At 39.6% G+C, this 13,544-nt stretch overlaps 1 protein-coding gene across 1 annotated transcript in view; it reads left to right on the plus strand.

The window, feature by feature from the left end:
- LOC124021711 (CD5 antigen-like) overlaps window positions 1–10,947 on the plus strand; it is a 29,874-nt gene extending 18,927 nt beyond the window's left edge. Inside the window, exons 3-7 of the mRNA XM_046336826.1 lie at window positions 212–523; window positions 3,327–3,632; window positions 3,758–4,033; window positions 4,489–4,809; window positions 10,354–10,947. Of these exons, the coding sequence (XP_046192782.1) occupies window positions 212–523; window positions 3,327–3,632; window positions 3,758–4,033; window positions 4,489–4,809; window positions 10,354–10,370 (1,232 nt within the window). The 3' untranslated portion in view covers window positions 10,371–10,947. The remainder of the gene's footprint in view (window positions 1–211; window positions 524–3,326; window positions 3,633–3,757; window positions 4,034–4,488; window positions 4,810–10,353) is intronic.
- The last annotated feature ends 2,597 nt before the right edge of the window (window positions 10,948–13,544 follow it).

Here is a 13,544-nt window from a genome sequence, read left to right on the forward strand (position 1 = left end):
AAGTGATTATAGCAGTTCAATATTAGTCAACTTTATTATCCCACATGGAGAAATCAATGTGTCCATACAAACCATTCTAAAACCCAATAACAAGTAGTGTTTTATGGAACTACTAATACTTGTCAACCACAAAGCATCACTGCTGTTAGAATAACAGAATCACTGTCATCATCTGTCCTCACCACTGTGTTTTCCTCTCTGCTGTTTACAGCTGAATACTCAGTCAGACTGGTGAATGGGACCACTTCCTGTTCTGGGACAGTGGAAGTCTTATATGAAGGAGAGTGGTTAAGTAAATGTTATGGGTGGTGGAGCATGATGAGAGAGGTTAAGATTTTGTGTAGAGAGCTGAACTGTGGAGATGTTGTAGCTGAATCTAGAGGACCTCAGTTTGAAACGGGAAGAGGAATAGTCACAATATATAGTACGTGTAGTGGAGATGAGTCTTCTATTGGACAGTGTGTCATCGATGGAGCACGTGGTGTCTGTAATCGTGGATATTATCATCATGTGACCTGTTCAGGTGAGAGACTGGTCATATTGACAGATTTATTTATACATTATACAATATTACCATGTATCATGTTTTATGTGTTTTTAATTTCATGTAAATAGAGGGAGAGATGTCAGATGTATTTAAACATTATATTTGTGTTTGTCATATTGGTTTATGGGAGATGTTCATGGGCAGATCATTGTAGTTCAGATTCCAAGAACACAGGATGAGATGTTACTATCCTTTGTGCAAGCACTTCCAAGAGTTAATGAACAGTGAGCGTGGTGAAATTTGGGGAGCGCATCGTCAGTAGTGTACCTTTGGTTCCTAGGGTGTTTCGGCCTTTCACACTATACACCCTCCTCAAAGGCGGCCAGCGACAGGGTGATCAATCCTACGCTTGCGTCCCATTCCCAATTAGTCATAGGAGTTGCCTTGTTGTTGATAGCAAACATCCCATGGGACTATGCATGGCAGGGGCGTCCTCCTCCCTGAGTCAATCATTGTTGACCGCATACCTCCTGGCCCTCTCACTTCGGGGCCCAGCTGGGGTCTTTCCTCTTCATCCAGAGCCACTGACTGCTGCCTTCTGCCGCCTCTGATACAGCTTTGATTGCCGAACGCTGGCTCTGGCCCTTAATTCCCAGGTCTCTAAGCAGTCTGGTTGTAGATGTTGCCACAAAACCTCTGCAGCCCACCTCCACTGGTCGGACTTCTGTGTTCCAGCCATGATGCCGTGCTTCGGCAGCTAGATCAGCATAGCGCAGATGTTTTCGCTCATAAGCCTCATCTACTGAGTTTTCCCAGGGTACTGTGAGCTCAATGATGAAGACCTTATTGAGTGAACGGGACCAGAGCACCATGTCAGGTCTTAGGGTGGTGGTTGCAATCTCCGGAGGAAACACAAGTTGCCGGCCAATGTCAGCTAGCATTTTCCAGTCGCGGGCCAAGCGCAGCTGGTCTCGCTCTAATGGTGTAGAGCCGCTCTTCGGTGGTTTAGCCCCTTCGCGGACAAAGTTTGTCCGTAAGGAGTGTGATGCTGCTGTGGGTGGTAGGGAGTTGGTGGCAGCTCGCTTGTCCTCCAGGGCGGACGCAAGGTTTTTAAGGACTTGGTTGTGACGCCAAGTGTAGCGTCCTTGGGCGAGGCTTGTTTTACAGCCTGTGAGAATGTGCCTGAGGTTGGCTGGCATGGAACAGAGGGCACAGTCCGGATCTTCACCATACCATTGGTGAAGATTAACTGGTGTTGGAAGGACGTCATATGTTGCTCTGATGGAAAAGCTCAACCGCCTTGCTTCCATGGCCCACAGATCCTTCCAGCTGATCTTCCTCTTCTCCACACTGTCCCATCGAGTCCACTGTCCCTGTTTGGCAAGAGAGACTGCCTTGGCCCACCTTGCAGCCTCCTCCTGATGGCGTACTTCCTGCACTACCATCTTCCGCCGCTCTGGTGCAGTGGCCTTACTCCAAGCAGCACGGCTAGTTAGCCCAAGGCCTCCTCTCCCTTGCTGAACATGACCCACAATGTCAGCATGTCTGAGGGCTGCTGTTGCCTCCTGGACTGCTTTTCCTGGCCTCCATTTGCGCCCAGTTGCCAAGGTCGGCGCGTTGTTGCTCACCACTGGGTCTCGAGATTCATTCAGTGTCATTTGGAGCCTGGTTTTTGCACACTTGAATTCCTCTGTTAGACTGGTGAGGGGCAGCTTGAGGACACCATCTCCATAGAGGCCTATGGTGGTAAGGCATCGTGGAACTCCAAGCCACTTCTTTAAGTAGCCTGTGACTCCTCTTTCCATCTTCTCCACTGTTGAGATTGGAACCTCATACAGTGCTAAGGGCCACAACACCCGGGGTAGGAGACCAAACTGCAGACACCAGGCCTTTAACTTTCCAGGTAGCTGGGTGTTGTCGATGGACTGTAGGCTACTACTGATGTCTTTGCGCAGCTGTTGCACCTGGTCTTTGTCCTTCAGGCTTGCATCATACCACCTTCCAAGGCTTTTTACCGGCTGCTCAGACACTGTTGGGATTTGGTCATCTCCGATGAAGAATTTCAGGTCAGAGAGTACTCCCTTCACAATCGAGATGCTGCGTGACTTGGATGGTTTAATCTTCATACGGGCCCAGCTGATGTTCTCCTCAAGTTTTCTGAGCAGTCTCCTGGTGCATGGGACAGTGGTGGTCAATGTTGTAATGTCGTCCATGTAGGCTCTGAGTGGAGGGAGGCGGAAACCAGAGTCGACTCGCTGTCCACCAGCAACCCATTTTGAGGATCTGATGATAACCTCCATTGCCATTGTGAATGCCAACGGAGAAATGGTACATCCCGCCATTATACCTACATTCAGGCACTGCCATGAGGTGGTGAACTCTGAGGTGGTGAAGCAGAACTGCAGATCCTGGAAGTACGACTTCACCAGGTTTGTGATGGTGTCCGGTATGTGGAAAAATCTGAAGGCAGACCACAGGAGTTCATGGGGCACAGAGCCAAATGCATTGGCGAGGTCGAGGAAGACTACATGGAGGTCCCTTTTCTCCACCTTGGCCATTTGGATCTGATGCCAGATCATGCTGGATCATGCAGATGGTACTGAAGTGAAGATGCCTGATGGATGTCCAGCTGTTTATTTTCTATAAAGTGAAGTGAATTTATTCCTGTCTCCTGCCTGCATTATTCCCAACCCGATCCTGAGTGACTAAGAACCCATTTCTACCTCTTACAGTATCAAACATAACAAACTACAATCTTTTATCCAACATATTTGTGTTTAGTCCTTGACAGTGTCATCAACAAAACTGATTGAAAGTTCAACCAACTCTTTTTCTCCAGAGTCTGTGCGGCTTGTGGATGGAGCTGGTCTCTGCTCTGGGAGAGTGGAGGTGAAGTCCAATCAGTCCTGGGCCTCAGTGTGTGAAGCTGACTTTGACCGGCAGGATGCAGAGGTAGTCTGCAGGGAGTTTGGCTGTGGGGCACCTGCAGCTCTACAGGGGGGGCTCTATGGAGAAGGTGAGGGTCAGACCTGGGATAAAGAGTTCCAGTGTAAAGGTAATGAGTGCCTTCTCCTGGACTGTGACACCTCAGACAGAGAGAACAACACCTGCCTACCTGGTAATGCTGTTGGACTCACCTGCTCAGGTAAGAAACGGTTTGTCCCTCAATCAACATTGTTTCTCATTTGGAGTGAAGGATATGAGAGACAATATAGGTGTGTTTTAGTGAGAAAATAGTAAGATTACTGTCTCTCTCTCCTCTTTTCTCAGAGCCTGATGATGTGAGGCTGGTGGGAGGAGGCAGTCGCTGTGCTGGTGGAGTGGAGTGGTACGACCAGGGAGAGTGGAGGACTGTGGGATCTTTCTCTGACATGATGTCTACAGCTGTAGTAGTGTGTCGACAGATGGGTTGTGGCTCCCCTGTTTCAGTACTACCTGGAAAAAACACTAGAGGGTTCAGATTTGACTGTGAAGGGGATGAATCTGCACAGAGGGGATGTATAAGAAGATATGATCTCCGTCATGGACTCACAGTGATCTGCTCAGGTCATAACAATAGATTATAATTACATTCAACTGATTTCCTTCATTCATACAACTTCCTCTGCACCTCTCATGATGACTGTTTAACTTGTCAGTCTGCTTTACTAAATAGATCAATCAGTCAAGTAGAAATCAAATACAACTTAAATATCCCAGAATGCTTTTGTATGTGATTGTTCTCAGTGAACGTCTCTACTCACTACCACTGTCACATGTCATGTTATTGTCACATCTAAATGAGGAAAGTAGTTGAGGAGCTACGTTTTCTTTTTCTCTCCTCTTGTTCCAGATGTCCTGCTTCAGCCTGATATCAACATATGTTGTCTCAGTGACTGTAGGCCCACTACTCATGTTGCCCTGTGAGGGAGGGTGGCTGGCACTGTTACATGCTGATGTTATTGTCATATCTATAGGAAACTAGTTGAAGAGGTTTTTCTTGTTCTCTTTTATTGTTATAGATCTCCTGGTCCAGCCTGATATCTCCCTGACTGACTCAATGGGAGGGGTCTTCAGGGGCCACCAGGGGCCCGGGGTGTTCAGGGGCTACAGCTTCAACATCACCTGCTCCACTCAGACACAGTACCCAGGAGGCTCCTTCCTCCTCACGTTCACCGGCTCCAACAGAACCCAGACCCAGCCAGCTGTCAATCACTCTGCTGCCTTCCTCTTCCCTGCTGCAGATGACTCCCACCAAGGGAACTACAGCTGTGTTTATGAGAATTCTGTTTTCTCTCATAACTTCTCCTCTGAGAGTGAGCTCCTCCCCCTCACCATCACAGGTAACTGAACATGAACCAGACTTATAACTTTGTCATTGACAGATTTCCCACAGATCTATGTGATGATGATCAGTCCCCTCATCAACATTCCAGCATTTATTGCATTTTGCTTTTTCCTTTTATTTTTCAAATAACCGAAAGTGAGAGATTGTAATCTGAATAAAGGGGAAAAGGCTATTCTTGAACACGGGGTGAGACATTCTTACTAATCTGTTAGAGAACCATTTTGGATTGAAATAGACGTTTTGTTTACTGAAGCCTTTAGTGAGGGGTCTAATGCTTAACATTTCATCATTGCTGCCCTCCAAGTTCATATTCATTATGTAAATAGGCCTGTTGAAAATTGTCTGGTTTGCCGTTCAAAATCAAACAGAATGTCTTTTGGTGATATCATTTAAAAACAGGTCGCTAGGTGTAGACAAGACCATAAGCACATAGGTAAACTGGGATATGACTAAAGAGTTAAATCAGGGTAAACTGGGATATGACTAAAGAGTTAAATCAGGGTAAACTGGGATATGACTAAAGAGTTAAATCAGGGTAAACTGGGATATGACTAAAGAGTTAAATCAGGGTAAACTGGGATATGACTAAAGAGTTAAATCAGGTTAAACTGGGATATGACTAAAGAGTTAAATCAGGGTAAACTGGGATATGACTAAAGAGTTAAATCAGGGTAAACTGGGATATGACTAAAGAGTTAAATCAGGGTAAACTGGGATATGACTAAAGAGTTAAATCAGGGTAAACTGGGATATGACTAAAGAGTTAAATCAGGGTAAACTGGGATATGACTAAAGAGTTAAATCAGGGTAAACTGGGATATGACTAAAGAGTTAAATCAGGGTAAACTGGGATATGACTAAAGAGTTAAATCAGGGTAAACTGGGATATGACTAAAGAGTTAAATCAGGTTAAACTGGGATATGACTAAAGAGTTAAATCAGGTTAAACTGGGATATGACTAAAGAGTTAAATCAGGGTAAACTGGGATATGACTAAAGAGTTAAATCAGGGTAAACTGGGATATGACTAAAGAGTTAAATCAGGGTAAACTGGGATATGACTAAGAGAGTTCAATCAGGGTAAACTGGGATATGACTAAAGAGTTAAATCAGGGTAAACTGGGATATGACTAAAGAGTTCAATCAGGGTAAACTGGGATATGACTAAAGAGTCAAATCAGGGTAAACTGGGATATGACTAAAGAGTCAAATCAGGGTAAACTGGGATATGACTAAAGAGTCAAATCAGGGTAAACTGGGATATGACTAAAGAGTTAAATCAGGGTAAACTGGGATATGACTAAAGAGTTAAATCAGGGTAAACTGGGATATGACTAAAGAGTTAAATCAGGTTAAACTGGGATATGACTAAAGAGTTAAATCAGGGTAAACTGGGATATGACTAAAGAGTTAAATCAGGGTAAACTGGGATATGACTAAAGAGTTAAATCAGGGTAAACTGGGATATGACTAAAGAGTTAAATCAGGGTAAACTGGGATATGACTAAAGAGTTAAATCAGGGTAAACTGGGATATGACTAAAGAGTTAAATCAGGGTAAACTGGGATATGACTAAAGAGTTAAATCAGGGTAAACTGGGATATGACTAAAGAGTTAAATCAGGTTAAACTGGGATATGACTAAAGAGTTAAATCAGGGTAAACTGGGATATGACTAAAGAGTTAAATCAGGGTAAACTGGGATATGACTAAAGAGTTAAATCAGGGTAAACTGGGATATGACTAAAGAGTTAAATCAGGGTAAACTGGGATATGACTAAAGAGTTAAATCAGGGTAAACTGGGATATGACTAAAGAGTTAAATCAGGGTAAACTGGGATATGACTAAAGAGTTAAATCAGGGTAAACTGGGATATGACTAAAGAGTTAAATCAGGGTAAACTGGGATATGACTAAAGAGTTAAATCAGGTTAAACTGGGATATGACTAAAGAGTTAAATCAGGTTAAACTGGGATATGACTAAAGAGTTAAATCAGGGTAAACTGGGATATGACTAAAGAGTTAAATCAGGGTAAACTGGGATATGACTAAAGAGTTAAATCAGGGTAAACTGGGATATGACTAAAGAGTTCAATCAGGGTAAACTGGGATATGACTAAAGAGTTCAATCAGGGTAAACTGGGATATGACTAAAGAGTTCAATCAGGGTAAACTGGGATATGACTAAAGAGTCAAATCAGGGTAAACTGGGATATGACTAAAGAGTCAAATCAGGGTAAACTGGGATATGACTAAAGAGTCAAATCAGGGTAAACTGGGATATGACTAAAGAGTTAAATCAGGGTAAACTGGGATATGACTAAAGAGTTAAATCAGGGTAAACTGGGATATGACTAAAGAGTTAAATCAGGTTAAACTGGGATATGACTAAAGAGTTAAATCAGGGTAAACTGGGATATGACTAAAGAGTTAAATCAGGGTAAACTGGGATATGACTAAAGAGTTAAATCAGGGTAAACTGGGATATGACTAAAGAGTTCAATCAGGGTAAACTGGGATATGACTAAAGAGTTCAATCAGGGTAAACTGGGATATGACTAAAGAGTTAAATCAGGGTAAACTGGGATATGACTAAAGAGTTAAATCAGGGTAAACTGGGATATGACTAAAGAGTTAAATCAGGGTAAACTGGGATATGACTAAAGAGTTAAATCAGGGTAAACTGGGATATGACTAAAGAGTTAAATCAGGGTAAACTGGGATATGACTAAAGAGTTAAATCAGGGTAAACTGGGATATGACTAAAGAGTTAAATCAGGGTAAACTGGGATATGACTAAAGAGTTAAATCAGGGTAAACTGGGATATGGCTAAAGAGTTAAATCAGGGTAAACTGGGATATGACTAAAGAGTTCAATCAGGTTAAACTGGGATATGACTAAAGAGTTAAATCAGGGTAAACTGGGATATGACTAAAGAATTCAATCAGGGTAAACTGGGATATGACTAAAGAGTTAAATCAGGGTAAACTGGGATATGACTAAAGAGTTAAATCAGGGTAAACTGGGATATGACTAAAGAGTTAAATCAGGGTAAACTGGGATATGACTAAAGAGTTAAATCAGGGTAAACTGGGATATGACTAAAGAGTTAAATCAGGTTAAACTGGGATATGACTAAAGAGTTAAATCAGGGTAAACTGGGATATGACTAAAGAGTTCAATCAGGGTAAACTGGGATATGACTAAAGAGTTCAATCAGAAAATATTCCAAAGACATAATGCTTGTGAAATGCTTGTGTTTCTGGCTCTGACAGTGCAGTAATATCTAACAAGTAATATCTAAGAATTTCACAACATAAACTCAATACACACAAATCTCAGGAATGGAATTAAGAATATATAAATATATGGACGAGAAATGTCAGCACGGCACAAGCTAAATAAATTGCACGTAGACTAAATAGATGGCATGTATACTAAATAAATTGCACGTAGACTAAATAGATGGCATGTATACTAAATAAATAGCACGTAGACTAAATAAATAGCACGTAGACTAAATAGATAGCATGTAGACTAAATAAATAGCACGTATACTAAATAGATAGCACGTATACTAAATAGATAGCACGTATACTAAATAAATAGCACGTATACTAAATATATAGCGCATAGTCTAAAACACAGTAGAATAGAATACAGTATATACATATGAGATTAGTAATACGTAGACTAAAACACAGTAGAATATTATGAAGTATATGAATATGAGATGAGTAATGCATTAAGGGACTAACGTGCCATTTGTTAAATTGGCCAGTGATTTCAAATCTATGTATATAGGCAGCAGCCTCTAATGTTTCGTCCCAAAAAACAACTATCTGAATAAGATGAATAATATCTGACAATACCTTTTTAATTCTCCGCACTACACATTTTGCTAGGATTTTTGCATCACGACACTGAAGTGTAAGATGCCTCCAATGTTTTAAATGGACTGGATCTTTATATTAACCACTTGGATCCTGTTTCAGTAATAATGAAATCAGACCTTCTTGTTGAGTATCTGATAATCTACCATTTATATAGGAGTGGTTATATCGTGCTGATAACGGTCCTCTGAGAATATCTAAACGGTTTGGTATAACCTCCACTGGTAGGCCCTCCAGGCCTGGAGTTTTCCTGGACTTAAAGGCTTTAATGCTGATAACGGTCCTCTGAGAATATCTAAACGGTTTGGTATAACCTCCACTGGTAGGCCCTCCAGGCCTGGAGTTTTCCTGGACTTAAAGCCTTTAATGCTGATAACGGTCCTCTGAGAATATCTAAACGGTTTGGTATAACCTCCACTGGTAGGCCCTCCAGGCCTGGAGTTTTCCTGGACTTAAAGGCTTTAATGCTGATAACGGTCCTCTGAGAATATCTAAACGGTTTGGTATAACCTCCACTGGTAGGCCCTCCAGGCCTGGAGTTTTCCTGGACTTAAAGGCTTTAATGCTGATAACGGTCCTCTGAGAATATCTAAACGGTTTGGTATAACCTCCACTGGTAGGCCCTCCAGGCCTGGAGTTTTCCTGGACTTAAAGGCTTTAAATGCATCAAGAAGTTCCTCCTCTGTAATTTGGCCTTCAGATGAGTCTTTCTGTTCAGCTGCTCATTTTACATTACGAATAGAAAAAATATTCCAACACTTATCTTCGGTTAGTGGCGATGGAGGAGACTGAAACGAAAACATAAATTGCTTTTCTTCCTCTTTCAAAATATTGTTTCATGAATCATGGGTGACTCTGCCATATGTAACAAGGTTTGTATATTTATTTCTGGTAGCATTACTATGTTGAAGAGAAAATAATAACAATTTTCCCCATATTCCACCCAGGTCGCTTTATTTTTAGTAATACATTACACTTGATCTATCTTGAAAAAGTGATTTCCTGAAGTGCGCGAGGGACACAGTTTGTAGTGTGATTACCTTTACGTTCCATAGAGATACTTAAAACCATATTATAATCTCACACCATCATTAGAGTCTTGTGTTGCTTGTAGGGTTGATCTATATATCTTCAAAGAAGTGTGGATCATTGTTATTTGGACTGTATAGGTTAATGAGCCCTGTCTGTTTATTGTCCAATAACATCTTTAAAATCATTCATCTACCTTCATCCATCACAATTACTGTTAATTAATATCACTTTTTTGAATGTCATTGACCATGTTAGAAATACATTTCACCCCAGAAGTCCTTTTTCCACACAACTTCATTTAAAATTGTTGAATGAGTTTCCAATAAACAATAGATACTATATTCCTTCTCTTTTAGCCATGTAAATACAGAGTATTTTCGTATTATCTACTAAGACTACAATTATACCTGTCTATACTTATTTCACCATTTACCATAATGAGATACACGTTTTGAATATAGTTATCATAAAATATGTTTGTAAACTCACTGTTAAAAAGTACCATAGTGATTGTGTTCATTTAGCTGTACCATGATATTTGCATTGCTACTTAGAAACCCCCCAATTGTTCTCCACTCTACCGTCCTCTAAAACCCCTCCCCGTCCCAAGTAGGTTTGTCATCCCAGTGACCGGCAGGCCAACCCCCGTCCCCTCGAATCCCAGGGCCCCCGAGAGACCGGGACCCATCCTTTGAAAAGACCCCACAGTGAAACACACAGAACAGAAGCAGATCAGCAGACAAAAGCCTTTCTCTCTCACATCGATTATCATACAACTACTAAAAAACTCATTCATACATAAATAATATCCTGCGTATCTTCATTTCCACCATTAACAAATAATATGTGTAATAATGTAGGTAGTTCCTGCTATGTGATGATGTTAGTAGTATAGAGATAATGATGTTATTGATCATAAATGTTATGATATTGATTATGATGTAGATTAGTGTTATGTTGTTAGTAGTATAGAGATAATGATGTTATTGATTATAAATGTTATGATATTGATTATGATGTGGATTATTGTTATGATGATGTTAGTAGTATATAGATAATGATGTTATTGATTATAAATATTATGATATTGATTATGATGTGGATTATTGTTATGATGTTAGTAGTATATAGATAATGATGTTATTGATTATAAATGTTATGAAGAGTCACTGAATGTTGTAATAAACTCACTGTCAGTCTTGTGTGATTTCCCCTCCAGTGTTTTATTTCCCAGTGATCAAAGGGTTATTGATCATTAGTGACACCAGACATCAGCTCATCCCAGAGGTCCAGCTCAGCACCTTGACCCTTAGTGACCTCTCCCCCAGACAGACAGACAGACAGACAGACAGACAGACACACACACACACACACACACACACACACACACACACACACACACACACACACACACACACACACACACACACACACACACACAATAGGAAGGTTTAACGATTGAGTTGAGAAAAGATTTGCCACACACACACACACACACACACACACACACACACACACACACACACACACACACACACACACACACACACACACACACACACACACACACACACACACACACACACACACACACACACTTCACTCACCAAAGTAGACTGGTTTCCCACAGATGGGACAGTAGCCCACCATGATAGATGATATTCCTGACACTGTTATTTAGCAGACAGGAAGTGTGTACGTAGAGAGTATGAGATGGAGAAAGTGTGTGTAGAGAGAGAGAATGTGTGTGTGAGAGAGTGTGTAGAGAAAAGGTGTGTGTGTCAGAGAGATGTACAGGAAATATGTTGAACTCTGTGAATGTGGTGTGTTGTGATGACAGAACCAGGATGTGGTGAGATCCTTGTCACAGCGAGACAAAGAAACATCACTTCAAAAGAAAATACTAGATCAACACATTGGTGTCACTGGTAAAAATATACACAGAACTAGACTAGACTAACACTGGTAAAAATATACACAGAACTAGACTAGACTAACACTGGTGAAAATATACATAGAACTAGACTAGACTAACACTGGTAAAAATATACACAGAACTAGACTAGACTAACACTGGTAAAAATATACACAGAACTAGACTAGACTAACACTGGTGAAAATATACACAGATCTAGAAAGATATGATAGAACTAGAACGATGTGAGAGAACTAGAAATATATGAAACATAGAACTAGAAATATATGATACATAGAACTAGAAATATATGATACATAGAACTAGAAATATATGATACATAGAACTAGAAATATATGAAACATAGAACTAGAAATATATGAAACATAGAACTAGAGACATGAGACATAGAACTAGAAATATATGAAACATAGAACTAGAGACATGAGACATAGAACTAGAAAGATATGAAACATAGAACTAGAGACATGAGACATAGAACTAGAAAGATATGAAACATAGAACTAGAGACATGAGACATAGAACTAGAAAGATATGAAACATAGAACTAGAGACATGAAACATAGAACTAGAAAGATATGAAACATAGAACTAGAAATATATGAAACATAGAACTAGAGACATGAGACATAGAACTAGAGACATGAGACATAGAACTAGAAAGATATGAAACATAGAACTAGAAATATATGAAACATAGAACTAGAGACATGAGACATAGAACTAGAGACATGAGACATAGAACTAGAAAGATATGATACATAGAACTAGAAATATATGAAACATAGAACTAGAGACATGAAACATAGAACTAGAGACATGAGACATAGAACTAGAAAGATATGATACATAGAACTAGAAATATATGAAACATAGAACTAGAGACATGAAACATAGAACTAGAAATATATGAAACATAGAACTAGAAATATATGAAACATAGAACTAGAGACATGAAACATAGAACTAGAAATATATGAAACATAGAACTAGAAAGATATGATACATAGAACTAGAAAGATATGAAACATAGAACTAGAAATATATGAAACATAGAACTAGAGACATGAAACATAGAACTAGAAAGATATGATACATAGAACTAGAAAGATATGATACATAGAACTAGAAAGATATGAAACATAGAACTAGAAAGATATGATACATAGAACTAGAAAGATATGAAACATAGAACTAGAAAGATATGATACATAGAACTAGAAAGATATGAAACATAGAACTAGAAAGATACGATAGATAGAACTAGAAATATATGATAGATAGAACTAGAGATAAGAAACATAGAACTAGAAATATATGAAACATAGAACTAGAGACATGAAACATAGAACTAGAAAGATATGAAACATAGAACTAGAGACATGAAACATAGAACTAGAGACATGAAACATAGATCTAGAAAGATATGATAGAACTAGAACGATGTGAGAGAACTAGAAAGATATGAAACATAGAACTAGAAATATATGAAACATAGAACTAGAAAGATATGAAACATAGAACTAGAAAGATATGAAACATAGAACTAGAAAGATATGATACATAGAACTAGAAAGATATGATACATAGAACTAGAAAGATATGATACATAGAACTAGAAAGATGTGATACATAGAACTAGAAAGATATGAAACATAGAACTAGAAAGATATGAAACATAGAACTAGAGACATGAGACATAGAACTAGAAAGATATGAAACATAGAACTAGAAAGATATGATACATAGAACTAGAAAGATATGAAACATAGAACTAGAGACATGAAACATAGAACTAGAAAGATATGAAACATAGAACTAGAGATAAGAAACATAGAACTAGAGACATGAGTCATAGAACTAGAGAC

The sequence above is a fragment of the Oncorhynchus gorbuscha genome, unplaced genomic scaffold, assembly GCF_021184085.1.
Source record: "Oncorhynchus gorbuscha isolate QuinsamMale2020 ecotype Even-year unplaced genomic scaffold, OgorEven_v1.0 Un_scaffold_1177, whole genome shotgun sequence".
Taxonomy (NCBI): Eukaryota; Metazoa; Chordata; class Actinopteri; order Salmoniformes; family Salmonidae; genus Oncorhynchus; species Oncorhynchus gorbuscha.